Below are 27,308 nucleotides of genomic sequence, written 5' to 3'. Positions count from 1 at the left end.
TGGGAAAATTATGAAAACACAGAGTTTTTTTGTGTATACAATCTACAAATCAGTCAGAATGCAGAAAAAAATGACTCAACAGATTGTATGCACAAAAAAAACTCTGTATTTTCATATTTTTGCCAATTTCCCATTCATTTCCTATGGGGGTCATTTTACAACCACTTAGACTTTTCAAATCCTGTCCCCAAATTTTTTGGGTGTTCATATACCAAGTGCCAATAAAGTCGGACCATTTCGATGAAGCTACGATTTTTTTTTTTTAATCATAAAACGCTTCAGGTAATTTTTGACCCGAAGTACCCCAGAGGGTTAAGCGTTTAAAAAATGGGAGGTTTTCCCCAGAATCTGCTGCTGTTCCCTGTCTTGGCTTTTCATGGAGCTCATGAAAAGGATGGGGAATTTAGAACAGAGCCATATCGCCAAATGTACATTTTTGACCAAGGCAGCATTTGTTTAATTTAAAACTGCAAGACACCATCTCGCCAAAAAGGCATGAATGAACGCGTCCTGACCGTGGGAATCGTTTTAATTGCAAGGAAACGCAACGCCTCCTGAAAGCACCGATCTGCTCCAAACAATGACCATAATTCCTTTGAAACAGCATTGACTTGACCACAAAAGCATATACGCTATATCAACGGCCAACAATCCCACAAGAACCCAGAATGCTCTGATTTGCAGAGTAAGAGCATTCCTCCAAGACGTGACTGGAACTAACTGACACAATGCTATTTTATGCCAGCCATGCTCACAAACAATAATTAATAAAGCAGCTGTCTGCAAATTCTGGAGCACCACAGCTGTGTAGACTATTTATAAAGGAACAAATTTCCACCGCCAGCTAACTGTTCACTTAGCTGTTCACAGTTACACTGAGAACCAGTGTAAGACATGCAGAGACGCAAAAAAGGATGGATGCATTCATCCGAGATTTAAAGAGTAGTTGAGATCAGTGAGGAGCCAGTGTCACAATGCCCTGACACGGTGAGGATTCATCTAAAATACACACACACATTAAATCATTCTTCACTACACTGGACAAGAACACTGTAAATGACCAAGCCAACTATAAGATGTAGACAATATTGCCAAAGGTTTTGGGACGCCTGCCTTTACATGCACATGAACTTTAATGACATCCCATTCTTAATCCGTAGGGTTTAATATGGAGTCGGCCCACCCTTTGCAGCTCTAACAGCTTCAGCTCTTCTGGGAAGGCTTTCCACAAGGTTTAGGAGTGTGTTTATGGGGATTCTTCTAGAAACGCATTTGTGAGGTCAGGCACTAATGTTGGACGAGAAGGCCTGGCTCCCAAAGGTGTTGAGGTCAGGACTTTGTGCAGGCCAGTCAAGTTCCTCCACACCAAACTCACTCAACCATGTCTTTATGGAGCGACGCTTTGTGCACTGAAGCAGTCATGTTGGAACAGGAAGGGGCCATCACCAAACTGTTCCCACAAATTTGGGAGCATGAAATTGTCCCAAATGTCTTGGTGAAGCATTAAGAGTTCCTTTCACTGGAACTAAGGGGCCAAGCCCAACCCCTGAAAAACAATTATTTTGGCAATATAGTGTAGGTTGATTTCACCAAAGAGTGTAAACACCGTGGCACTATCAAAACATTCCTCTGTTTGTTACAATGACCTCTATGTTAACTGGAAAATGTCTTCCATAAAATGAATTCTCCTCAATGGCAGTTGCTCTGCTGGCACAACAGCCACTCACAGTCTGCCGTATTTGTACAGAGACAATTAAATTCCATCATGGCAACACTGATGCCACCACAAGAACACACATAATCATAAATCCTTCACTAGGATGCTGAATAGGGACTAACAGGACAATGCTAACAAGTTTGACCACCCTCACATAAAAACAATCACTCACAAGTGTGCGTTTGAGGCAGGACTACAGTGCTTGAGAAACCTGTTTGGAAACAGTCGTTGGGCAACATGAGCAAAAAATAGTTTGGTGTCAACAACATTGAATTATCAAAAGGTTTTACAGGCGGTTTATTTTTTGTTGTGGAAAATCTCAATTTCTCCAGTTTTCTCAAAACAACAAATGTTGATGGACTAGAATTTAAGAAATTTACTTAAAAGAATTTAAGTACACTACTGGTCGAAAGTTTGGAACAATTAAGATTTTTATACTAATTACGTTTTTAATTATTAAACCAAGGTTGCATTCATTTGCTCAAAAAACAGTACAAACAGTAATATTGTCAAATATTATCACAATATTAAAGAAATGGGTAACACTTTATTTTAACTTGACATATTACTACATGTACTTACTCTATTAATAACAATAAACTATGCATAATTACAAGTAACTAACCCCAAATTAAACCCTAACCGTAACTCTATAGTAAGCACACTCAAAAAGTAACGATTTTTTTTAAGATTTAAACAATTTAATAAATAGTACAATTAAATTGAATAATTGAATAATTAAGTAAGAATTTTACAATTATTCAATGAAAATACATAAGGATTTGCAGTGTACTTGTAGTTACTCAGTACTTATTTGAGTAGGTACAATGTAACGTCACTTCAAAATAAAGTGTAACCAATCAATATTTTCTATTTTAATATATTTTAAAATTGTATTTATTCAAAGCTGAATTTTCAGTAGCCATACTCCATTCTTCGTGCCATATAATCACTGTAACATTATACATGTCTTTACTGTCACTTTCGATCAATTTGTCTTTGCTGAATAAATACAGTTTTCAGTTGATGATAACAATAAATGTTTCTTGAGCAGCAAGTCATCATATTAGAATGATTTCTGAGGGATCATGTGACACTGAAGACGATGATCAATTCAGCTTTGATCAAAGGAATAAATTACATTTTACTAAATGTATATTCACATAGAAAACAGCTATTTCAAATTGTAATAATATTTCAAAATATACTGTAAATGTACTGTATTCTTTCAAAAACATTACAAACAATAAATTATTCCAAACTTTTGACCAGTAATGTAGATCTACAGGTTTGGATATCCTACTATACCAGGAGAATATGAAATGAGAATCTTACTTTTGGGATGCAAATTTGTCATGGCAACAGACAACAAACATTTCCTTTGGGATGTTGCCGCTATGAGCTCATGAGACTTTGGCAACCACATGCCTTTGACCAGGAGAGCCGGCACACTTGTATGACTGTGCTAAGCAAGTGCCCCGCTGAGGCCAATGGCCCTTTTTGTAATGAGTTTCAATGGACCAGAGACATTGAGGTTTTCTTTTTTGGTTGCAGAGACCAGTATTACAAACGCTGGACCCGAAATTCACACAAGCGTCTGTCCAGGGACATGCACAGACCACAAATATTTTCTCAAGGCTTTAGCTTGAGTCTAAATCACACTTATCCGGAATGCAGACAGTAGACGAGTTAATCAACTCTATGACACATTCTCTATATCGGGATAGTTGAAAAATGCGTAATATCCAGGCACTTTTGGCACTTGCATCTTAGACACAACACATGCAATAGTCTGTGATGCAGTCAGTGCGTCGATTCTCTAAAGAAGCATTGACTGGGTGCAGGACTGGCCAAAGGCAACCAAGTGTGTTTAGAAGAAACGATGTGACGGTGGTGGAACAAACAAACTCACCCTCTGCTTCTCTGGGGCTCCAGTGGCCAGACGGGGAGCAGGGCCGCGGAGAAGAGGAATTGGAGGCGTACTGCAGAAGGACGCGACCCTCTGAACATTTATCACATACTGATCCCACTTCTCTAGGAAACCAACAGAGACAGACACAATGCAACTTAGATACAGCAAATTCAAGTAGATGGCCAGTTAGATGGGAATCATCAATATGGGGCAAAAAACTGTTAAGCACGCCACACTCTCAGAAAAAAAAGGTACAAAAGCGGTCACTGGGGTGGTACCAATAGGCACAACTTTGTACCTAAAGAGAGCACATTCGTCTCTCAAAGGTAAATATTGGTACCAAAAAGTGTATATATTAGAAACTTTTTGAAGGGTACCGTCCCAGTGACAGCTTTTGTACCTTTTTTTCTGAGAGTGCAGAGTGGGAGAAATCATAAATATACCAAAAATAGAAAGTGTTGCTAATACAGAGTGCACTCAATATTATCACCACTAATAGTTTAGTGCAGTCAAGCCACCCTGTTTAGCTCTTTCCCCGCCATTGATGGAAATGTATTTTTTCACTGTTATACGGTAGGGGGCACTAATGCACATCTTCTGAAAGAGTACCGAATCTCCTGATCAAAACACAGATGAAGAAGAAGAAGAAACAAGCGATATCATATGTAATCATATGCATATGTAAAGTAATGTGATCATCAACAATAAACAACACATAAATCAAAAGTGCCTAATGTTACTGAATAAGCTCTAGGACTGTGAAGCTTTGGGATGTTGATGGACTCCATCTACTCCATCTGTGTTTGATCATCGCTCTGAATCCCATCTGGATGAAGTCTTTGACAAAAACATGATTTTCTCAGATTTTTGCTCAAAATGTGCCTTTTTAATTAAATTTAGCCACATTCAAGAGTTGATCGAAAAAATGCATGAATTTTCTTTATTTTGATATTGCATGTTCATATATTCATACGACCAAATATTCTGGAGGCCATGAAACTTTTATGGATGGAAAGGATCAAAAAATGCTGGCGCTGACTGGCAACTTTTTTCAAAAACGCTGGCGGAGAAAGAGTTAAAGACCCAAATTAAATTTCAAAAGTCAGAAATATGTGCTTAAAAGTAATTTTATAAGGTCTTCTAAATATATACTGTAGTTATAATTGAATCAAAACCATGTTTCCAGCACAAAAACAAAAACAGATTTAAATTAGAGTGATATAAACAAAGTGATATTTGAACAATTAAAGGTGCTCTATGTAGGAATGACTAGTGGTTGAAATGGGTACTGCAGTTCAAATTCAAAATATAGTTTGCCCCGCCCCCTCCTCCCTTGACACTCACGCGGGTTGCCGGTTTGAGGACATGCAACAGGAACGAGCGCAATTGACAATGGAAGGCGAGGAGACTTATACACTGTAAGTTGATGAGTTGATTTATCCGCGTTTTAACGTGCTTCCATTCATAGAGATTTTTAAAATGATGCCGAGGCTTTTTAGGTTGGGTGGAATCTGCGATCTCTGACCCAGTTGGTTTGCTGGCTTACATGGCTGCAATACGCTGTGTTTTCCGCCAAACTGGCAACCCAGGGTGTCGAAATACTATTGGGTAAACTGGCCACATGTGTTATCCAAATACCAAAACAAAAACAGACATTCCCACACGGAACGCACATTTCAAAGTAGAATAACTGGCATTGTTTTTCAGAGAAACGAGCATGTCAACTCAGCATGTTTCCTAAATATCTGCTAACATATGGTATTTTTATGTTTTAGTCAAAAACTTACATACTGCACCTTTAAATTTACACTAACCTTGAAACAATAATATTGCATAGAAGCATTTAACTAAATATTTCTAAATGCCAAGGTCTTAGGTTCGATTCACAGGGAAATCAAAATGTGTCTCTTGAATGCTATGTAAGTCACTTTGGATAAAAGCGTCTTCCAAATGCATCAACATAAACAGTGTTTTTGTTGTGCTACACCACTACTTGTTTGAAAAAAAAAGTAGGTTGTTACTGGAAAACGGTTACGCTACTGTCACACTACTTAAAAATGTTACACCCCAAGACTGCTCTGGTGTGAGAATGAGTCATTAAGCACTTTTTGTCAAAGGGCAATGACAAATCTGGCTGCTGCTTAAGCAGTCAGACGGTGGTGTTAGAATGTCATACTGATATACAGTAAACAATGTCACATGGTTCAAGTGGAGAGTTTGAGAGCGACATGTCTCAACATGCTCCTCTAAGGGGATTCCCTTGCCGCTTGCCTGAGTGAATTCCACCTGTCTCTCACATAACGGTCCCTCGCGGACTGTCTGCAGGCCCACAAATAAATATCTCTGACTGCATTGGGCTCTAAGGAAACTGATGCACAATAACAAAGAGACTCAACCCTGCAAAGTTCCATAGGTCTGAGTCATGAAATGTGGATATCCTGGGCCAACAAGATGATTTTGGAAGGCAATGTGAACAATTCCACTGTATCTACAGCACAGCCGGTTAAACGCAGTTTAGAAATAGCGCTATTAATTGATAGCATGTGTTAGCCATTTGGCAGACGCTGAGAATTCTCGGTTGTTTTGCACTTCCTGCAATCTATCTCCTCACTGTACTCAAAAACTATTACAAAATTTCTCAGACGTCTCCTCTTTCAATATTTACAAAACAGAACACGCTTAGACATGTCTCCTCTCTGCCTACGTCCACATTTATATTCCACGACGTTTCATGTATCGGATTGCTTCTCGCCAGAGAGCACAGCAAATACTGATATATATATATATATATTTTGCTGCATAGTCCCTAGGGGATGTGCTATGGCATTGCAACCCGAGTTCACCTGTCATAGAAGTGGCCAGAGATGGGCGGAAACCACTCTAAAGTAATGGAGTCTTGTTCCTGTTCTACCACTTTGGGTGCCATGGGGACTGGAGGTGGCCGGTAGTCGGGTTGCCAGGTTTGGTAGATGAGGTCCAGATAGCAGTGCATGCGAGCCACCTGGTTAAGTGTAAAGGAATCAGTGCAGTCGTCATCTGGGGAAAAATGGAGTGTAATTTGGTTATTTTGCATTGTTTCGATAGCACACGGCACATTACACAGACCCTCAGTTAGTCAGTGAAGAGATGAAGATGAAATATGTGACATGTGATGTGTTGAGAAACAAAAAACAAGGCAAATGGGAATCATTTTTTATGTATTTTACAATCAAATTATGCAAAAAATCATGAAAATATTATTTAACAGTGTGTACTTAGTAAACATAACATATTGGGCCATATCATACACCCGGCTCAATGTGAAGCCAGATGCGACGTAAGTGTTTTTTGCTAGTTTCAGCCCGACTCAGTTCTCATTTTCGCGTCCAGCTCCACGTTGTTTAAATATCAAATGCACTGGCGCATCTGTTCACCCATGGGCATCTGGTCTGAACACCAGGTGTGATCAGGAGCATTGTTGGAGCGTTGCTATTGTGAGGAACTGAAAACGACTGTGCCATTGACCAACACAAACCTGCTCTAAAATCAATAGTGCAGTATTTTTTGTGATATTTAAAGAGTGTGTTAGTAATATGAGCCTACAGGCGAATGCACAACTGATTATTACACACACAGGGACACGCAGCAGCACACAAACTTTTAAATATTAAAAATAAAAGGATTCCTCTCTGGAGGAGCGTTCAGTATTTCCGCTCACATGTAAATAGCGAATCGGCCATGGTGTGAGCACAACTGGCTTTTAAAGGGAATGGGAGATGAGACTCGGATTGGTTTATTGCACGTTACGCCCAAACACACACTCATGACTCATTAAGAGACTAGGGACAACCCTTTTGGACCATGCGGCTGGCATGCCGACCATTTTTTCAGTCGTTTAACTAGCAAAAGTGGATTCGGACACGCCTTAAGTGTACCTGTGCTATGCGCTCTGATCGTTAAAATAGGGTTAGCTATGATATTAGCATTAGTAAGCCTTAGTAAGTGTAATATCCTCCTGAGCATCACCAGTATGGTACTTCAGTGGCTTAAGTCTTATCTTATAAAGACTTATAAAGCATAAGATCTTTTTAAAGGTTCCAGGGGAGAAGATAACTGGGGTGTGTATTACTGGGGTGCCCCAAGGTTCAGTGCTGGGTCCTCTCCTTTTCTTGACATACACAAGCTCCTTTCACTGCTATGCAAATGATCCACAGTTCAACTGCTATTCCAACCTGACAGCCCTACCCTCTCAGCTTGTATCTTTGCTTGCCTTTTTAGGGAAAATATTAGACTAGATTATTCCAAAAAGGATAAAAGCGCTATTTTTATTGACCATATCTAAAATGTTATTTTCAAAATGTATGGATGCTTTTAATGTGCACATCCCAGAAAACTCATTTAGTCAAGAGTAAAATTAAACAACGATACTATATCATGCATTTTCCCCACTTTTGGAAATGTCTATCAATGTTTTAAGCCTCTTCAATCAGGCTACAAGCATGAGGTGAGAAAGGGGTTAAGCTTCTCTCTAAGAAGTCACACTGATGTGGAGAGTCAGAATAAGTCTATGTATTAATTATAGAAAAAAGAGTTTATGTTTGTACTTACCTGAGTAACTCATGTAATTATTAAAGGGCGTGTGAACAAAGTTGCGGTTGCCACACGTCTCGTTGCCGGGCCCAGGGTCCCTGCAGTGCTTGAATTTGGGTGTGGGGTTGGTGTCGGCACACAGATCTCCAGTTTCCAGCGAGGGCTCAGTCTCTAAACACGCATCGTTGCAGGACTCGATCTCTGAGATGCCCCTGAACACATGGTACAGTCCCAGACTGTGACCGATCTCATGGATCATGGTATGAGTGTGGCCAAATGTACCATAGAAAGACGGATTCAGAACTATACCGCCTGTGAAAAGAGAAGAAACAGTGTAAACCCTGATGTGCTTGTACTTAAATACTCATGCTTGCTTCTTGTCACTTGTAGTATTTTATACTATGTGGTTTGAAAAACAAATCCATTGGTAACACTTTATTTTAGGGTTCAATTCTCACATTAACAAGTTGCTTATTGGCAAGCATATTACTAGGATGTTGGCTGTTTATTAGTACTTATAGAGCACATATTAATGCCTTATTCTGCATGATCATATTCTCCATCCCTTAATCTACACAATACCTAAACTTAACACCTAGCTTACTAACTATTAATAAGCAGAAATTAGGAGTTTATTGAAGAAAAAGTTGTAGTTAATAGTGGATATGTGTTCCCCTTACTAAAGTGTTATCAATCTATTTAAGTTAAGTAAATTTACAAATTGCAAATTGTTTGTATGTAATGTAAATGAAATCCCTTGAAATGTTAGACCCTTGAACTTTGCAATCTACATCAGGTTATCCTTCAACTTTTCTTTGTAGATGAAACTACATTGCCCAGGAGCAGATTTAGTTTTTGTAGAAATAGATATAGAGCGACTCTGAATTGGTGGAATGAAGGCTGCATTTACACCGCCAAACAAATCCATTTTTTTCACTAGTATCTGGTACAAATCAATCTGATTTGAGTCATTCAACACATCTGTTTAATCATCAGCTTTCTCAAAAGCAGTGTGAGCTGAGTAAGTTGATCGTAGAGACCATTGGTTGTACAACCTACTTAGGCTTACGATGCTTTTAAGATGCCCAGATTATTATTTACTGCAAAAGTAAGATGTTTTCACCTCTTCCTTTGCAATCATATGCAATGTTCTGATGTTTTGTTGACCACTAACGATATTTTAAAAGCATGGACAGGCAATAGTTTGGTCATGTTCACATTCAACATACTTGTAAGAAGTCATTAGAGTGCCGTGTAAGTAATTGTAATCAGGCAGAGTGTCAAAAGATCAGGTCTGCATTTCACAAAAGCATTGTGAGCTAAGCTGATCATAGAGACAATCGGTTGGCAACAGTTCTACGAACAACTTAGGCTTAATGCTTTTGGGAAACACAGCCCTGAACTGTGAAATATGCTTGAATTTTGATCATATTTTGATCAAGCAAACTTAAATTTGGTTGAATGTAATGTAAATGACATCCCTTGAAATGCTAGACCCTTGCACTTGCATTGCGATCTACATCAGGTTAAATGCTATAGGTATAGGAATAGATTGTGACAGAGTGAAATTTTCAGCATTAAATGACTGCAGTAACACAATTCAACCTCTTGACCTGGACTGTGCTTACGCAGTAATTTCTCAGTACCTAGATGTGTCAGTGCCTCCTTGTCCCATGGCCAGGTAGCGACTCCAGCCAGGTCTTCATCTGAGGAATTGGCGAAGAAGATATTGAGGTGCGTTGAACCGTCTAGCTTGAGGATCTCTTTTAGCTCCTTCACATCCAGATAGGCCCTGGAACCAGAGATGGAGATAATTTATTTAGTTGATCCACTGCTTATATGACACTCATTATCCCAGACCCATGAATCTATGTTTCCCTCAAAACGGCTGGAAAACTTGTTCCACAGACGATGAAAGAGGATTGCTATTCCTTTGGAGTAAAATGAGATGCTACGTCAAAGCAATCCCTGCTGAAAAAGAAAAATATCCTAGCATGGATCCTTCCATGTTGGTCCAGGCTTGTTTATGCTGGTTAGAGGTAGTATAGTGCTGGTCTAGCAGCCATAGTTGCCAGGTTTTCACAACAAAACCCGCCCAAAACAAGCCCAATTGCGCTCCGGGGGTAAATATGTGTTTCGGGGGGTAAAATCTACGTTTTTTGGAGGGGCTTCCCCTGCTAAAATTAAAATTCCTGGGGCTAAATTTCACATTATAGGGGTCGCTTCAACCCGCGGACATGAAAAACAGTCTGCGGCAACAGAATTAAAGTAACCTGATTCCGCAGGAAAGCCGTGGACTTGGCAACACTGGGACCAGCATAGTTATGCTATTCTCAAGCAAAACTGTGCTGGTGTAGCTGGTCCACTAGCACTCCCATTTCCCAAGCTGGGGACCAGAAACCAGCAACCAGCATGCAAAAGACATAACCTATGCTGAATTTTTCAGCAGGGATACCAGGGATGCAAGTTTCTGTCTAAGGTTCTAATATATGTAGTATATTGATGAGTGGTTTCTACGAGAGTAATCCTTAATGATTTTTAAAACTCATTTTGGAAAAAGCTAATTACTATAAAAGTTTCATTTATGAATTTATCACTATAATTATCATTACTTTGCAAATGATATGCCTGCCAGAGCAAGTTCTGTTCTTTCATTAGCACTTTCTCTTCTATGCCAGTGGAGAAGCTGTATAGCGACTGTTAACATCGCTCTCAAGAATCCATTACAACCTTGTTCTCCGTTTCCCTAGTCTGGTCCGCATTAACGTTTTAGCAGCAAGCTAGGAGACCAAACCAGGTGCGCGTGTAAGTGTCTTTCCAGAGACAGGTGCTTTTATGAGCGTGTAGCTCCTTAACTCAACGTGCTAAGAGCTTGTTTTACACCAGAGCACTCCATTAGGGCAAAACCATTAAGGTCCGTTATGTTTATGGCTTCATAGGCACTTAGAGTTCACACGACTGTAAAGCACCTGATGAAGGACCTCCCTGAGGTGAGCCATGTGACAGCTTAGGAAACCCCATTCATCAATTAACCCAACACACGCATTAGCCAAGGGGAAAGAAAGCAGTGCCACCTTTCACCTGTGACTAATCTTTGGACCAAAGCCACGACAGACATTTTTTCATATTGCACATCTACAACGTGATCCAAATCCAGGGATTAATGCGTACAGCATGGTGAGGATTCGCACAAGTGTTTAACTCTTGGCTTAGGGTTGACCACAATTGCATCCAAGGGCCGTCAGATCTGATCAGTGATCTCACGAAGGTAAAAACACAAGTCTCTCTCTCTCTAGACAGGCTGTTTGCTTGCAATAACAATCTGACACTGTATACATTCTTCAAAAAGCATGGAGAAATAACTTAAAACACATGCATGCCTAAAACATGTAAGACAACATAAGCAGATATCATTCACATTTTTCAGAGACTCCAACCCAATGTCTCCCGTTAGCTAGATTTCCAAACAAGAAAAGTGGTAACAGGCTCTGGGTCTACAAAAATAAACCTCGGAATCGCACGGCCATTGTTGTGCCACGCATGTAGCGCAGCGTTCATCCAGAATTCCACAATTAAGAAGGAATGTTGACGAATGTTCGTGGTGCAGCCATCAGCCGGTCTCACTGGACGTCCCATAATCGAAACAAAATAAACAACCACTTGGGGTGCTTATCTGAAAATTCTTCTTCTGTTCTCACTCTAATCTTTCTAAACCATCTTTCATCTATCGGTTGCAATATTTCCATTGAAAGCTCAGGTTTGGCCAACTGCTGATTTCTGTTACTGGATTGGATATCCAGTGATAAACAGTCTCATGATGATTGCGATGGGATAATATTTGGGAAAAACCACCTGCGTGTTTTTCATGACTGATGTCACCTCTTAGCCCGCACACAGAGTCATTTGAAGAGCTTCAGGAATACCATTGGATGCGATTCTGTGGCCTGGAAAGCCTTCAAAACGGCTAATAGGAAACATTGCTTTCCCTTGAAAGAGAAGCTCGATTAAGGCGTGACAAAATACATATATAATATTGGGATGAATCATACAGATCAAAACAGCGATGTAAAAAGGTTGTTTTCACTTATCAGTTCATTCACTATTTTCTCACAATGTGGAATGTTTCAACTTTTCCCATGAAGCTGCGTGCACTTCTGTAAACAAACGTTTATGACTACAATTTGAAAACAAAATTGTTGCTTGGAGACCGCTCTAAACAAGAAATAAGCTTCCTTGAAATTGGGGTTTTTACTTTGTAGTCCACCCAACTAAAATTAAAGCCACCAAAAAATAAAAAAACCCTCCTTCTTAAGGGAATAAATCCCCTCTAAAACAAATCTCAAAGCATTGGATTACTACGTGTCTTTGGGCTATACCTGTTTTTCGAAACAAATGAACACTGCTACCATTCACGGAGAGCAAAAGTTAAACCAGACCATATCCATTCTGGTGGAATTGTAAACATGCTGTGCTTTCTATCCAGTGGCCTCAGGTACTCAGACTTAGAAATCCAATTTCCTTTTAATCATTTTTTTTTGTTTATCGTACTTTGAGCAAATCATCAAACAGCAGACAAAATCCTTGATAAAAACATTTAACTTGAAGTGCTCAGAAAGGACTATCCAACTGTGATAATTGAAGAGTTGTGAGAGATAGTAAGCACACTTGCCTTTGCAGATTACTAAGAGCAGTGCTTCCCGAAACCCGTCCTGGCCCCCACCACTGCGCATTTTAGACGTCTACCCTTAATCTAACACACCTGATTCAACTCATCAGCTCATTATTAGAGAGTTTAAGACTTGAAGTGGGTGTGATCAATGAGGGAGACATACAAAATGTGGTGGGGGTCTCCTGGATAGGATTGAAAAACACTGGCTTATGGTAGGGGTAAACAACCTGGCCCCTGGTGGGCTACCTTTCTGCACACTTTTGTTCCAACACACCTGGCTGTTGTTTTCAAGTAATCCTGAGGACATTTATTAGCAGGCTCAAGTGTTTGACTAGGGATGGAGCCAAACTCTGCAGTACGGTAGCCCTCCAGGCAGGGTTGCCTGGTTTGATCCCCAATCAGTACTCAAAACAAGCCCAATTTATTTGATTTTATTGTTTTTTTGGGGGGTAGGGTTTAAGGTTAGGGTAAAATCTGGTAAAATCTTCAAATGGGGTTACATCTAGATTTTAAAATCGGCTAAATTCGTATTCCCATGGCACATTATTGGGGTCTCTTCAACCCGCGGACATGATAAACAGCCCGCGGCAACAGCGTTAAAGTAGCTCAATTCCATGGGAAAACCGCAGACTTGGCAACACTGCCTCCAGGTGCATGGTGGGCTATCCCTGACCTAGAGAGACAAGGCCACTATTCATACATACTCTTCAGTTTCTCCCTTTCAATAAACTTTTAATGAACTGTGGAACTTTGGCGATTGATCTGGGCTCATAAGCATTGTAAGCCCAAGTTAGTTGTAGAGACCATTGGTGGCAATTGTTCTACGATCAGGCTCACAATGCTTTTGGGAAACGCAGCCCTGGAGATTTGAAGAAACGTTTAGCTCCATAAATCCATACCAAGAGGAAGCAGTGGTATATATATGTACTCCCCCATTTCGCTCTTTTCCATGGTCGTCCAATCCTGCACCTGGAGGGTCATCTTCCAGAAGAGCATAACTTTAGCCCAATTAAATGCACCTGAGCCAGTTTGTCAAGGTCTTCAGGGTCTTAAGAAACTTTCAGGTAGATGTGTTGGACGTTAAATCTGCAGGAAAGTGGCCCTCCCGGAGCCGGACCGGACACCAAAGAATTTTTCTGAACTTTTTCTGATAATACACTAAAGATCAGGGCTTGACATTAACACCCGCCAACCTGCCAGATGCGTGTGTATTTCAGCGGTGGCGTGTAACACAGTCACTCCCACTAGCCACTTTGGCGGGATGGATTTTATATAGTATAATAGACATTTTTTCAGTCGTAGTCTTTTAAAAAGGCATCTGAAATATTAAATACTCATTTTCCTCAGAATAGACACACAATACCAGCTTCTCTTTCTCTCTCCTCTCTCCGACAGCGAGTTAAACACAAACCCTCCTCCACTCACTCACTCGTTTCATTTGCTCCAGATGAATATTGTTGATGTTACAGGGCTTGAATTTTGCCGTGGGATTGTGCGTATTTGCTCACACCCAAAGTGCGGCACATAAAGCCGCCTCTCAGCACTAAATTGAGTTGTTTTTCGCTGCTTATTGCACTAAACAGTCAAATACACAAAATAATGTCAAAATGCTGAGTATTCACATAAACACAGTCAGTTCTGTTTTAAGTGAATGTAAACAGTTGCGAAAGAAAACGCATGTGTAATATTATAATGGATCCGTGCATCAGATCTTAAAGTGACAGCAGCCTAATAAACCTGCTGCCAAATTATGAGATATATATATATATATATATATAGCAGATTTTCCCCATGGTATCGATGTCAAAATTGTGGCCAGTGAAAATTCTGAGTGGCTAGTAACTTTGGGAAAACACTAGCCAGACAGTGACTGGTGAGCAAACAAGTTAATGTCAAGCCCTGCTAAAGACAAAAAAGAATGTGAAGCCAAGCCACTATGAAAGTTGCAGTTATGCCTGGACTAGAAGTGAGGCTTGTGTAGGCCAACGGTCAAGTTGCTTTTATTTCATAGTGCTAGAAATTCATGATGCAAACGCTTATAATATTTTAATTAGCATTTAACTGAAGCACCCAAAGAGCAAACACCACACATGAAGGACTTTAAATGTAACATAAGGCTTTATCTGCCCTCTTCTTCACTCACCCCAGCAAACTATGAAATATCTTTGAGAAACATATCTTACTAGACAAGGTGGCTTTAAAAATCACAGCTCTTACCTTAAATGAGAAGCTGGATTGAAGCAGGTCTTGGTCACGTTGGTGATGCTAGGGTTACAGCAATCTCCATTATCGTAACCATAGTTCTCACAGTTGCACTCTGGATCACAGATGCCATTTCCTTGTTTATGTTCAGGGCATCGCGTCCTGGGCTTGCAGTAGCCAGCGTCAAAGCCAGTCAAGGTGTGGTTGCATTCAAGGTCACAATCCTCATCACCCACCTTGCTGATGTCACAGTTGGCGAGCACCAGACGGTTGTACAAAGAGGAATTGCTCACGTTGTGCACAGTCAGCTCCCAGGTGATGTTGTACATGCTGAAGGCTTCATTCAGATGCTGATGCTGCAGGTGAATCTGTTGATCTGTGACTGTGGGTTTGCGCTGAAAGTCGTCAAACACGTTCACGACACGGTATCGTACTGTTTTGGGCCGACGGAAGCTCCAGAAATGGTTGTAGTTGCGCACCACTTCTGTGTTGTCGCAGACCGTCTGTCCGCAGGCTGGAGGCTCCAGGGTGGTATCCAAAGACCACAAGCCGGCACGAGGACCCTCGTCAGGTGTCGGGAAGCTGCCGTCCTTCACTGCCAACCATTTGCGCGCTGGGTGCTCAAAGGTCTCACGGATCACCAGGTCAACCAGGTCCTCGGGGTCCTCTTGTCCATGCATGTCCCTCATGATTTGCCTCTGAGAGAGAGCCTGTCGCCACAAACCGACACGTTCCACAGAGCCTCTGTAGTTGTGATTCAAGGCGTTTCCACCCACCATCAGCACCTTGAGTTTTAGATCAGATCAGTTCGTTACATTTATCTGTTCATTGTATTTGCATGCATTGTGTAAGATCTGGCAGCTTTTCAAAGGTGAAGAGTGTAACTCTTTTCTGATAAAAAACTTCTATTCCAGTAAGCTATGCTGCCTTCACATGCTTTCGGAAATGTCCTACTTCTAACTTCTGAAGTCAATTACGAGTTTGTCACATTCAAGTACTTCATTGTCGGAAAGGGCAAGAATCACTGGAGGACACTAGGTTTATTCTTGACTATTAATTGGGAAACTCTTATTAAAGCCTAACATCCCAAACATTCACAGCACTATCTATAGTCAGATTGCTGACGATTCTGGAATTTCGCTCAAATACAGGCGATTTTCGCTGCATACAATACATATAATACGCTTCAAATGTTTATTCATATTTGTAAATATGCACTACTTTAACAACAAGACAAGGTGATGTAGCTGTTGTGGGAAAAACGAATAAAGAAAAGCATTCACAGCAGTAATCGTGTTTAAAGTTTATGGCACGACGTCGCCCATCTCGGGAACTTGGGTATGAAAATTATCCCTGAACTTCCCAGTGGTAAATACGACTTGAGAGGGTGTTCATGTCCAATTTTTAACTGGGAAATAGCATGTGAAAGCACATTAGCCCTTAGTAGGTTGATATCCCCAATTCAATTTAGCAACAAAGGCTCATAGGAAAAACTTTTTGCACCGCAGTTTCCAGCTGAAATTAACACTAGTGGCAGCAAAACATTAACGGCTTTTCTCACAACTTATGATTACAGGGGCAGATTAATAACGCAGTGTCTATTTGCAAAAAATAGACTTGTTGGCAGAGGCTATTTACACTAACTCCACCCACTGACGTCTGATTGGGCAGGACGAAAAACAGAACATTTTGATGCAAATCGACCCGAATCTGCCTTTTGCAGAACTCACTCTACTCCCTTTTCCCATCACATATCAGATCGGAAAGGCATTTATTTAAAATAAACAAGAAAATATTCGAGAAGTGTCTAATGTGTGTTTAATAATAAAGTGCTTATCCGTTAGGGTTAGGGTTAGGGAGGGCTTATTGTCATCCATTTAATAATTTTAATAAATATAATCATTTACACTCTATTTTATTATTGAATACCGTTTAATGTACAACAACACTGAGGTGCAAATAGTATCTGCCACTATTATAAGTATAAATGGCATCTAACTAATATTTACACTATTGCAAAGAAAATACTGCAATTTTTACATAGTGATGTTACAAATAGAATCAAATCGCTATTTTCACTTAGTGTCAGTAGCTGCTGCTGCCTGTCCCTAATGAGGTGCCTTGTACAATGCCTCAAAACCTCCAAACGCTTTCCATACTGCATGATTTGTACACCAATACATTTTGAAGTTTGCATCACATAACCAGCTATGGTTTTCTGATGTTGTAAACTTGCTTTGAAAGCTCATCTGGTACAAAATTGCCCTTTGCATGTGGGGTAAAAATCCTGTTTAACTCGAGTCATGATAGAAGAGTTCAAAGATTAGTATGAATTTCTTTCTTTTGTTGAACACAAAAGAAGATATTTTGAAGAATGTCAGTTGATGGACCCCATTGACTTCAATAGTATGGAAAACAAATGTCATAGAAGTCAATGGGGCCCATCAACTGTTTGGTTTAAGAAATTCATACAGGTTTGGAAGAACTTGAGGGTGAGAAAATTACAGATTTTTCTTTTTTGGGTGAACTACCCCTTTAACACTATCGGTTATGTTTTAGGGTAGGGTGTTTCAGATACATTTGCGACCCTGGACCACAAAACCAGTCATAAGTCACACAGGTATATTTGTGGCAATAGCCAACAATACATAGTGTGGGTCAAAATTATCCATTTTTCTTTTATGCCAAAAATCATTAGGATATTAAATAAAGATCATGTTCCATGAAGATATTTTGTAAATTTCTTACTGTAAATATATAAGAAATGTATTATTAGTAGTAATATGCATTGCTAAGAACTTCATTTGGACAACTTTGGGCCCTACAGATTCCAGATTTTCAAATAGTTGTATCTCGGCCAAATATTGTCCTAACAAACCATACATCAATTTCAGAAAAAAACGACCCTTATGACTGGTTATGTGGTCCAGGGTCACATTTATTGAAACTGGATACTTTGAAAATGTCACGAAACGTGCAAGAATCAAAGTAATATTTTGCAGAAATGTTGCCACAGGCACATTTTTCCAATGAGTCTGGTTTGCAATTCAGGGCGAAAGGGAAAATTATATGAGAAACAGAAATTACACACTCCACCTTTAACTAACAAACATGTAGTGTATATTAAAAAAACGATTGTGTGCGATTCTCCAAGATATTGTGCAAAAAGTTAAACTCTGAAAGAATTAAACTTACCTTACACTTTTTAGTAAGCGGGCTGAAGACATCACCTGACTGTTCCCTGCTAACCGCCGTCTGAGCACCATTGACATATAACTTCATATAGAGGCCATTGTAAGTCACAGCTACATGGGCCCAGCGGCTGGGCAAGTAGTGGGCATTCGAGTGAATGGAGGTAACTTTGTGTGCTCGATCCGTCTTAAGGGAGAAGAAGAAACGCGGGTCACGGATTCCTTGCTCGCTCACAGCTTTAATTCCCAACAGCCATCCACGATCACTGGAGGCGTAGAAGCATTTGTCGAAGAGACCTGTGGTGGAGAGCAAATGCGTCAGGAGGGAAATATAATTGCAACAAATCAGGAAACAATAATGCAAAATTTGCTTTGACTTGACACAAGTAGAGGAGGAAGGGATAGGATCAGGAAGTTACATATACAGGCCACTGAACAACTGTTTTGGGGTATACTTTGCACTTTACACACTCCCGGGCTATGGGTTTTTTTGGGTTGGGGGGGGGGGGGGGGCATTTCACCAGTTTATATAATAACCTTCATAATTTGTCAAGTCATGAATAAGCATAAATATCCTTCCTTGGATATCACCTAACCGGTCAAGCTTGTGATGTATCTCGGATCTGATCTGCTGTGTAAGTCGATTTGTATCTCATCATTATGGAAGATCAGTGTCAGCTAAGCACTTTTTCTTCTTGCTCTCACACCAATCTAACGTGTTGAGGTGGAGACATACGCTTTTGTTGAAATTAGGACAGTGTGGTTTTTCCTGTACGGTTTCCAAAGTCACAACTCAACAATCTAGACAGGCTAGATCTTCCATCCAAGCTGGTGATGTCCGTCTCGAGTTCTTCTTCAGCTGCCAAGTCGTGACTGTAAATAATGTTCATGGTCTATAGAGCGCTCATCCAAAATCTACCATCCGTTCTGCAGACACACACTCAGCGCTGTTCAGGGTGCTGAATTCACTGACGTAAAGCGTCTTGTAGAGCTGTATTTTGCTTTATGTTTCCTACAATGGCGTCACACACTCAAATGCTCCTATCAGCAGCCTCTTTCCACACTCTTATGCATTATGGAATGAAAACATGACACAAAAAAGACAAAAACAACATTAAGTCTCGACGTTAAGACCAACGCTGTGTAAAAACAACAACAAGAGCAACCGTTGCTGAAAACATGTGCCTTATGTCTTCATTCTCAGAGGCATGAATTAGATTTAAAAGATTAAGCATGACTACATAAGCCAGAGTCCACTTCAATCAAGTTTTGTTGCTTTGTTTTTCTCCTCTTTTTAATATCCGAACACAACATATATTCACAAGGGTTCTTCAAATACCTTGAAAAATGTTGATATTAGGTAGCAGCCCTATATCTCTGGGGGAGCCATTCAATGCATACCGTATATCACCGCCACAAATAAATCTATATGGTTTCAAAACATCATAATGCATGGATTTATGGCATCCATATTTAATTCCATTCACACTGGGGTCCAAAATCTAAGGCCACTAGTTTTAAAACTTATTTATTTCATTAAATTTTTATTTGTATTTCATTAATTCACCTTTAGGGACCAACTTTATAATTGGTGGCCTTAACTACTATGTACTGACATTTAAATAATAATTTGTATGATGCACTTATTGTGTACAAACAAGTTTTTAAATTGTACTTACATTTTTAAAAATATCTGCATGTAATTACATTCATATTTCCCTTACACCTAACCCTACCCTTAAACTTACCCATACCACCACACCTGTCCCTAACCCTACCCTTAAACTTACCCACACCACCACACCTGTCCCTAACTTTACCCTTAAACTTACCCATACCACCACACCTGTCCCTAACTTTACCCTTAAACTTACCCATACCACCACACCTGTCCCTAACTTAACCCTTAAAATTACCCATATCCCCACACCTGTCCCTAACTTTACCCTTAAACTTACCCATACCACCACACCTGTCCCTAACTTTACCCTTAAACTCACCCATACCACCAGACCTGTCCCTAACCCTACCCTTAAACTAACCCATACCACCACACCTGTCCCTAACCCTACCCTTAAACTTACCCTTACCACCACACCTGTCCCTAACTTAACCCTTAAACTTACCCTTACCACCACACCTGTCCCTAACTTAACCCTTAAACTTACCCACACCACCACACCTGTCCCTAACTTTACCCTTAAACTTACCCATACCACCACACCTGTCCCTAACTTTACCCTTAAACTTACCCATACCACCACACCTGTCCCTAACGTTACCCTTAAACTTACCCACACAACCACACCTGTCCCTAACTTAACCCTTAAAGGGTTAGTTCACCCAAAAATGAAAATTCTGTCATTAATTACTCACCCTCATGTCGTTCGACACCCGTAAGACCTCCGTTCATATTTGGAACACAAATGAAGATATTTTAGTGTAAAGCTGATGCTGAGAAAGGCTTCAGATAGGCCTCCATTGGCATTCAGTACATTTACACTCCCAAGACCCATAAAAGGCACTTAAAACGTTGTTACAAAGTCCATCTCACCACAGTGACTCTACAATAATTTTACAATGCGACATCAAAAGTTTTTGTATGTAAAAAAAAAAAATCAAAATAACACCTTTATCCAGCTTGTTCTTGTCTTCCGTGTGTGCCTCCACGACGCATGCGCGAGGATATGACGTAGCGCCGGTGTTCGGGAATCAATGAAATGCACACTTTAGCCCGATTTTGAGAACTACGCCGAGACCTAAATCACGATCATTGTAGAATTTAACAGCTTAGACACGCGCGTCTTCCTCTGCTTGTAAACAAATCGCTTCTGGGTCATGTGTCCGAACGCCGGATCTGTGTCATATTCTCGCGCATGCGTCGTGGAGGCACACACGGAAGACAAGAAAAAGTTGGATAAAGGTGTTATTTTGATTTTTTTTGCACACAAAAACTATTGTCGGCGCATCGTAAAATTATTGTAGAGTCACTGTGGTGAGATGGACTTTGTAACAACGTTTTAAGTGCCTTTTATGGGTCTTGGGAGTGTAAATGTACTGAATTCCAATGGAGGCCTATCTGAAGCCTTTCTCAGCATCAGCTTTACACTAAAATATCTTCATTTGTGTTCCAAATATGAACGGAGGTCTTACGGGTGTCGAACGACATGAGGGTGAGTAATTAATGACAGAATTTTCATTTTTGGGTGAACTAACCCTTTAAACTTACCCATACCACCATACCTGTCCCTAACCCTACCCTTAAACTTACCCTTACCACCACACCTGTCCCTAACTTAACCCTTAAACTTACCCACACCACCACACCACCACACCTGTCCCTAACTTTACCCTAAAACTTACCCATACCATCACACCTGTCCCTAACTTTACCCTTAAACTTACCCATATCACCACACCTGTCCCTAACCCTACCCTTAAACTTCCCCTTACCACCACCCCTGTCCCTTACTTTACCCTTACACTTACCCATACCACCACACCTGTCCCTAACTTTACCCTTAAACTTACCCATATCACCACACCTGTCCCTAACTTAACCATTAAACTTACCCACACCACCACACCTGTCCCTAACTTTACCCTTAAACTTACCCATACCACCACACCTGTCCCTAACCCTACCCTTAAACTTACCCTTGCCACCACACCTGTCCCTAACTTAACCCTTAAACTTACCCACACCACCACCCCTGTCCCTAACTTTACCCTTAAACTTACCCATACCACCACACCTGTCCCTAACTTAACCATTAAACTTACCCACACCACCACACCTGTCCCTAACTTTACCCTTAAACTTACCCATACCACCACACCTGTCCCTAACTTAACCCTTAAACTTACCCATACCACCACACCTGTCCCTAACTTAACCCTTAAACTTACCCACACCACCACACCTGTCCATAACTTTACCCTTAAACTTACCCACACCACCACACCTGTCCCTAACTTTACCCTTAAACTTACCCATCCCAATACACCTGTCCCTAACTTTATCCTTAAACTTACCCATGTCCCCACAACTGTCCCTAACTTTACCCTTAATCTTACCCATATCACCACACCTGTCCCTAACCCTACCCTTAAATTTACCCATACCACCACACCTGTCCCTAACTTTACCCTTAAACTTACCCATATCCCCACACCTGTCCCTAACTTTACCCTTAAACTTACCCATACCACCACACCTGTCCCTAACCCTACCCTTAAATTTACCCATACCACCACACCTGTCCCTAACTTTATCCTTAAACTTACCCATGTCCCCACAACTGTCCCTAACTTTACCCTTAATCTTACCCATATCACCACACCTGTCCCTAACCCTACCCTTAAATTTACCCATACCACCACACCTGTCCCTAACTTTACCCTTAAACTTACCCATATCCCCACACCTGTCCCTAACTTTACCCTTAAACTTACCCATACCATCACACCTGTCCCTAACTTTACCCTTAAACTTACCCATATCACCACACCTGTCCCTAACCCTACCATTAAACTTACCCATACCACCACACCTGTCCCTAACTTTACCCAGACCACCACACCTGTCGCTAACTTTACCCTTAATTTTACCCATACCATCACACCTGTCCCTAACCCTACCCATAAATTTACCCATACCACCACACCTGTCCCTAACTTTACCCTTAAACTTACCCATTCCATCACACCTGTCCCTAACTTGATCCTTAAACTTACCCATATCCCCACACCTGTCCCTAACTTTACCCTTAAACTTACCCATACCATCACACCTGTCCCTAACTTTACCCTTAAACTTACCCATATCACCACACCTGTCCCTAACCCTACCATTAAACTTACCCATACCACCACACCTGTCCCTACCTTTACCCAGACCACCACACCTGTCCCTAAATTTACCCTTAATTTTACCCATACCACCACTCCTGTCCCTAACTTTACCCTTAAATTTACCCATACCACCACACCTGTCCCTAACTTTAACCTTAAACTTACCCATACCGCCACACCTGTCCCTAACTTTACCCTTGAACTTACCCATACCGCCACACCTGTCCCTAACTTTACCCTTGAACTTACCCATACCGCCACACCTGTCCCTAACTTTAACCTTAAACTTACCCATACCGCCACACCTGTCCCTAACTTTACCCTTAAATTTACCCATACCACCACACCTGTCCCTAACTTTACCCTTAATTTTACCCATACCACCACTCCTGTCCCTAACTTTACCCTTAAATTTACCCATACCACCACACCTGTCCCTAACTTTAACCTTAAACTTACCCATACCGCCACACCTGTCCCTAACTTTACCCTTGAACTTACCCATACCGCCACACCTGTCCCTAACTTTACCCTTGAACTTACCCATACCGCCACACCTGTCCCTAACTTTAACCTTAAACTTACCCATACCACCACACCTGTTTTTAACTTTACCCTTAAACTTATCCATACCACCACTCCTGTCCCTAACTTTACCCTTAAACTTATCCATACCACCACTCCTGTCCCTAACTTTACCCTTAAACTTACCCATACCACCACACCTGTCCCTAACTTTACCCTTAAACTTACCCATACCACCACACCTGTCCCTAACTTAACCCTTAAACTTACCAATACCACCACACCTGACCATAACTTTACCCGTATCCCACCTCAATATCAGCAAAAGTGTTTTGCAATACAATATGAACACAATAAGTACATTGTACTAATTTGTTGATGTAAGTACATAGTAGTTAAGGCCACCTAATATAACGCAGGACCAAGTTTGGACCATGGTTTGGTCCTCTTTAAGCTGCACTTTAATGTCAAATATGATAATTCTGTCATCATTTACTCGTGCACCATCATGTCATTCCCAACCTTTCTTCTGTGGAACACAAAGGAAGATTTTTAAAAACAATTTATAACCAAGTAGTAATGGTGCCCATTCAATATAACTGCATGGACAAATTAAATAAATAAATAAATAAATAAATAAGGTGAGTAAATGATGACATAATTTTAATATTTGAGTGAGCTAACTCTTTAATAGGCCGATTTTGCTCAACACAAGTTGAGTTAAACAAATCTGACCCTCTGAACTAAAAACCTCACATGCTCAATGCCATAAAAATGCTTACTTTATTTGGGACTGTTGAAATTAGTGAAAATGGTGCCAAATGTAATTAATAATTTTTTTTTGTTTGTTTTACTCCTACTTTAAATGACACATTGCATTAGGGTTGAATGTATCTGTTGTTGTTGTTGTTTTCTACAGATTTGTTTCTCTAATGTAATAACTTTTTTAAATCCTTGTATACATAAAAGGAAAATCCAAAATATGTAATGTGATATCAGACTTTTGTATTAGATTTTGATTATGTCACATATAGCTGCATCATCACGCATGCATTTGGATCGGATGCATGCATTTGGATCGGATGCATGCACGCGCGTGTGTGGGAGATTTAATACTGTGCTGGTCAGGCATTCAGTCAAATGCAAACCCAATGCGATCCTGAAACAGATGATGTCATCTCATCTCAGTGTGGTGTGTTACTGGAGGGGGTGCATTGACATCAGACGCCCCGCGTAAATCAGCGATGCCCACTGCCGCATCACTAGTGGATCTCACTCTGCTCTTTCTAGTCGTGCGTGACTGCGTTAGAAAAAAAAGACACACTTCTAGCAGCCAGCAATTTTTTTTTTCTGCTCATGACTTTCAGAAAAAGACTGGCCTAGTATTGTGTCTTTTACGCTCTCTGTCGGCCGAAAGCGGGATCGAACGCGATGGTGTAACGCTTACTCACCGAAAAGCCAAAGTACAGAACTGTTGTGGGGTTTGGGAACTCTCAGTTGTACTTTATTCCTAATGTCTGCGGGTACTGGAGGGGAACGTGAATGCAATGCAATGCGATGCGATTTGGTAACGTGTGTAATGCGCGCGCTTCAGACATCTGCAAGCTGAGAACAGACACTTTTCTCATGCGTTTCCCTCCGAGCTGGATGGAGGTGGGCGGATTTGGGGTCTTTCAGGGATTCAAGGGTCGTGCGCGTAAACCCGGTGCCTCTTCAAACGTGCAAAGACGCGCGCGCGCTCAGCAAACCTAGGCTACACAATTCTCCTGTCACGTTAGCTAATATTAGAAATGCGTTAAAGTGCGCGTGGAGTCCTGGCGTTGACGCGATTACTGGAACTGATTGATCGATCTGAGTGTTATCTGGAAGTTATGCACTTAATACTGTCAAAGCTTCATCATTCACATGCATTAGGCTACTCTCCCACCACCAACATTCAATTCGCGTAAAATGCATAAATCTGTTCCTACCGGCTATAACGGTAGGGGAACGTTGGCCACCCTCCGCTTTGACCCACATCTGGAGGGTGAAATTGCCCTTTGGTATCTCCACGCCGGGCTTGAGTCTCAGCTGGTCCCCTCTGCCCGTGAAATAAACGGCTTTCCCCCGAGAGGAGCTCGCATCCTCCGCTGGAGAGGAGCGGCCGCGCTGGCGGGGGAGCCGGCGGTCCAGCGCCGGCAAGGAGCGCTTGCCCCGGGGCAGCCGGGTGGCACAAGCCCCCGGGAAGACCGCTTTGGCTTCTCTGATCTTCACCAGCTCGCGTTTGGATCGGATCTTTCTCAGGACCGTCCCGCAGTCTGATCCCACACACAGGACGAGCAGGATGGCGAGACACTGGAGAAAAGTCCAAACTTTCATTTTATTCAAAACTAGGAGAGATGATAACGATGTGCAGAGCAATGCGCACGGACGCACTCTTCCCTCTCCAAAGTCCTTGCACTTGTTATCTTTTCTTTTCCTCTTCTTTCACAATCTTTTGTCAAAGACGAATGTTCCAGATACACAAATCCAGCTCTTGATTTCTCTAAACGAGCTGGAGTTTCTCTCTTTACTCCTTCTGCAGGCAAAAGTCAGTCTTCTTTTTAATTCTCTGATTCGATCGGTGATCAATGAATAAGAAGCTTCATCCGCACTCGGTCTACTTCTGTCTTTCTCTACTCGCAAAACAATGTTTAAGAACAATTCGTGAACGCAGAACACGTCCAAACATGACGGGCTGTCATATCTGAGGATGGAGCACATTCAGATGCCGCCTGTGCTGAAGTTGCCTTGGCGTGAGAAGTTGAAGGGAACGAGGTGGTCTGCAGGAGGTTCGGAGGTGTCCAGAGCATCGCGGATCCTCATGTATGCTGTGAGCTCTGGTTCAGTCTTTTAAGAGGGAGAATGTGATGGGAGCAGACCAGCCCATGTTTCGGTCCTGCATGAGTTTTTCTCCTTCCGATCCTCCTCTCGTGTTGTGCTGAAGTCACAGGTAAAGCACTGACGGCAGGAGCACACATGCTCCTCCAAGTGTTAGATAGTGTTTCAAGAGTTGGGAAGGGGTGTGTGTGTGTGTGTGTGTGTGTGTGTGTGTGTGTGTGTGTGTGCGTGCGTGTGCGTGTGTGTGTGTCCCTCTAGTGGCTACAATTCAAACCATTTCATTCATTTGAAAGTTTTCTCAGTACATGAGAGTCACTTGTTACAGTTGTTGTAATATTATTTAACTAGCTGTATTTTACGATTTAGCCCTGAATTAAAAAAATAATAATTTGGTTTAATGTGGTCAGACTGAATCATTCATAATATTTCTGAATAAAAAAGTTACCATGTGAAGTACATGTTTTGTGTTACCTGACAATGTTATTATACCTGCACATTGGTTGGCATCAACATAAACCAAAATACACTTAACAAGTCAAGTAGCCTATTTATTAATCTTAGTTAATGTTAAAGGGATATAGTTCACCCAATAATTTACATTTTGTCATCAATTACTCAAACCCATAAGACTTTCTGTCTCTCCATTGACAGCTACACAACTACTACACATTAAAGCTTCAAACAGTTCATAAAGAGATCGTAAAACTGATCCACATGAATTGAGCGGTTCAGTCCAGGTTGTCTGAAGAGACACGATCGCTTTATATGATAAACAGATTTAATTTAAGGCTTTTATTCACATCTAAACAT

General features: G+C 41.1%; 1 protein-coding gene across 1 annotated transcript in view; it reads right to left on the bottom strand.

Annotated features, from left to right (window-relative positions):
* pappaa (pregnancy-associated plasma protein A, pappalysin 1a) overlaps positions 1–25,997 on the bottom strand; it is a gene marked incomplete at its 5' end in the record, with an annotated part of 160,837 nt that extends 134,840 nt beyond the window's left edge. The window contains 7 exons of the mRNA XM_079815957.1: positions 3,630–3,751; positions 6,473–6,665; positions 8,217–8,510; positions 9,845–9,990; positions 15,085–15,854; positions 18,265–18,557; positions 25,610–25,997. Of these exons, the coding sequence (XP_079672083.1) occupies positions 3,630–3,751; positions 6,473–6,665; positions 8,217–8,510; positions 9,845–9,990; positions 15,085–15,854; positions 18,265–18,557; positions 25,610–25,997 (2,206 nt within the window). The remainder of the gene's footprint in view (positions 1–3,629; positions 3,752–6,472; positions 6,666–8,216; positions 8,511–9,844; positions 9,991–15,084; positions 15,855–18,264; positions 18,558–25,609) is intronic.
* Between the last annotated feature and the right edge of the window lie 1,311 nt (positions 25,998–27,308).

This window comes from Gobio gobio (genome assembly GCF_949357685.1).
Source record: "Gobio gobio genome assembly, chromosome: 4".
Taxonomy (NCBI): Eukaryota; Metazoa; Chordata; class Actinopteri; order Cypriniformes; family Gobionidae; genus Gobio; species Gobio gobio.
Note: the sequence above shows the minus strand (reverse complement) of the source record. Positions and strands in the feature narration are given on the sequence as shown.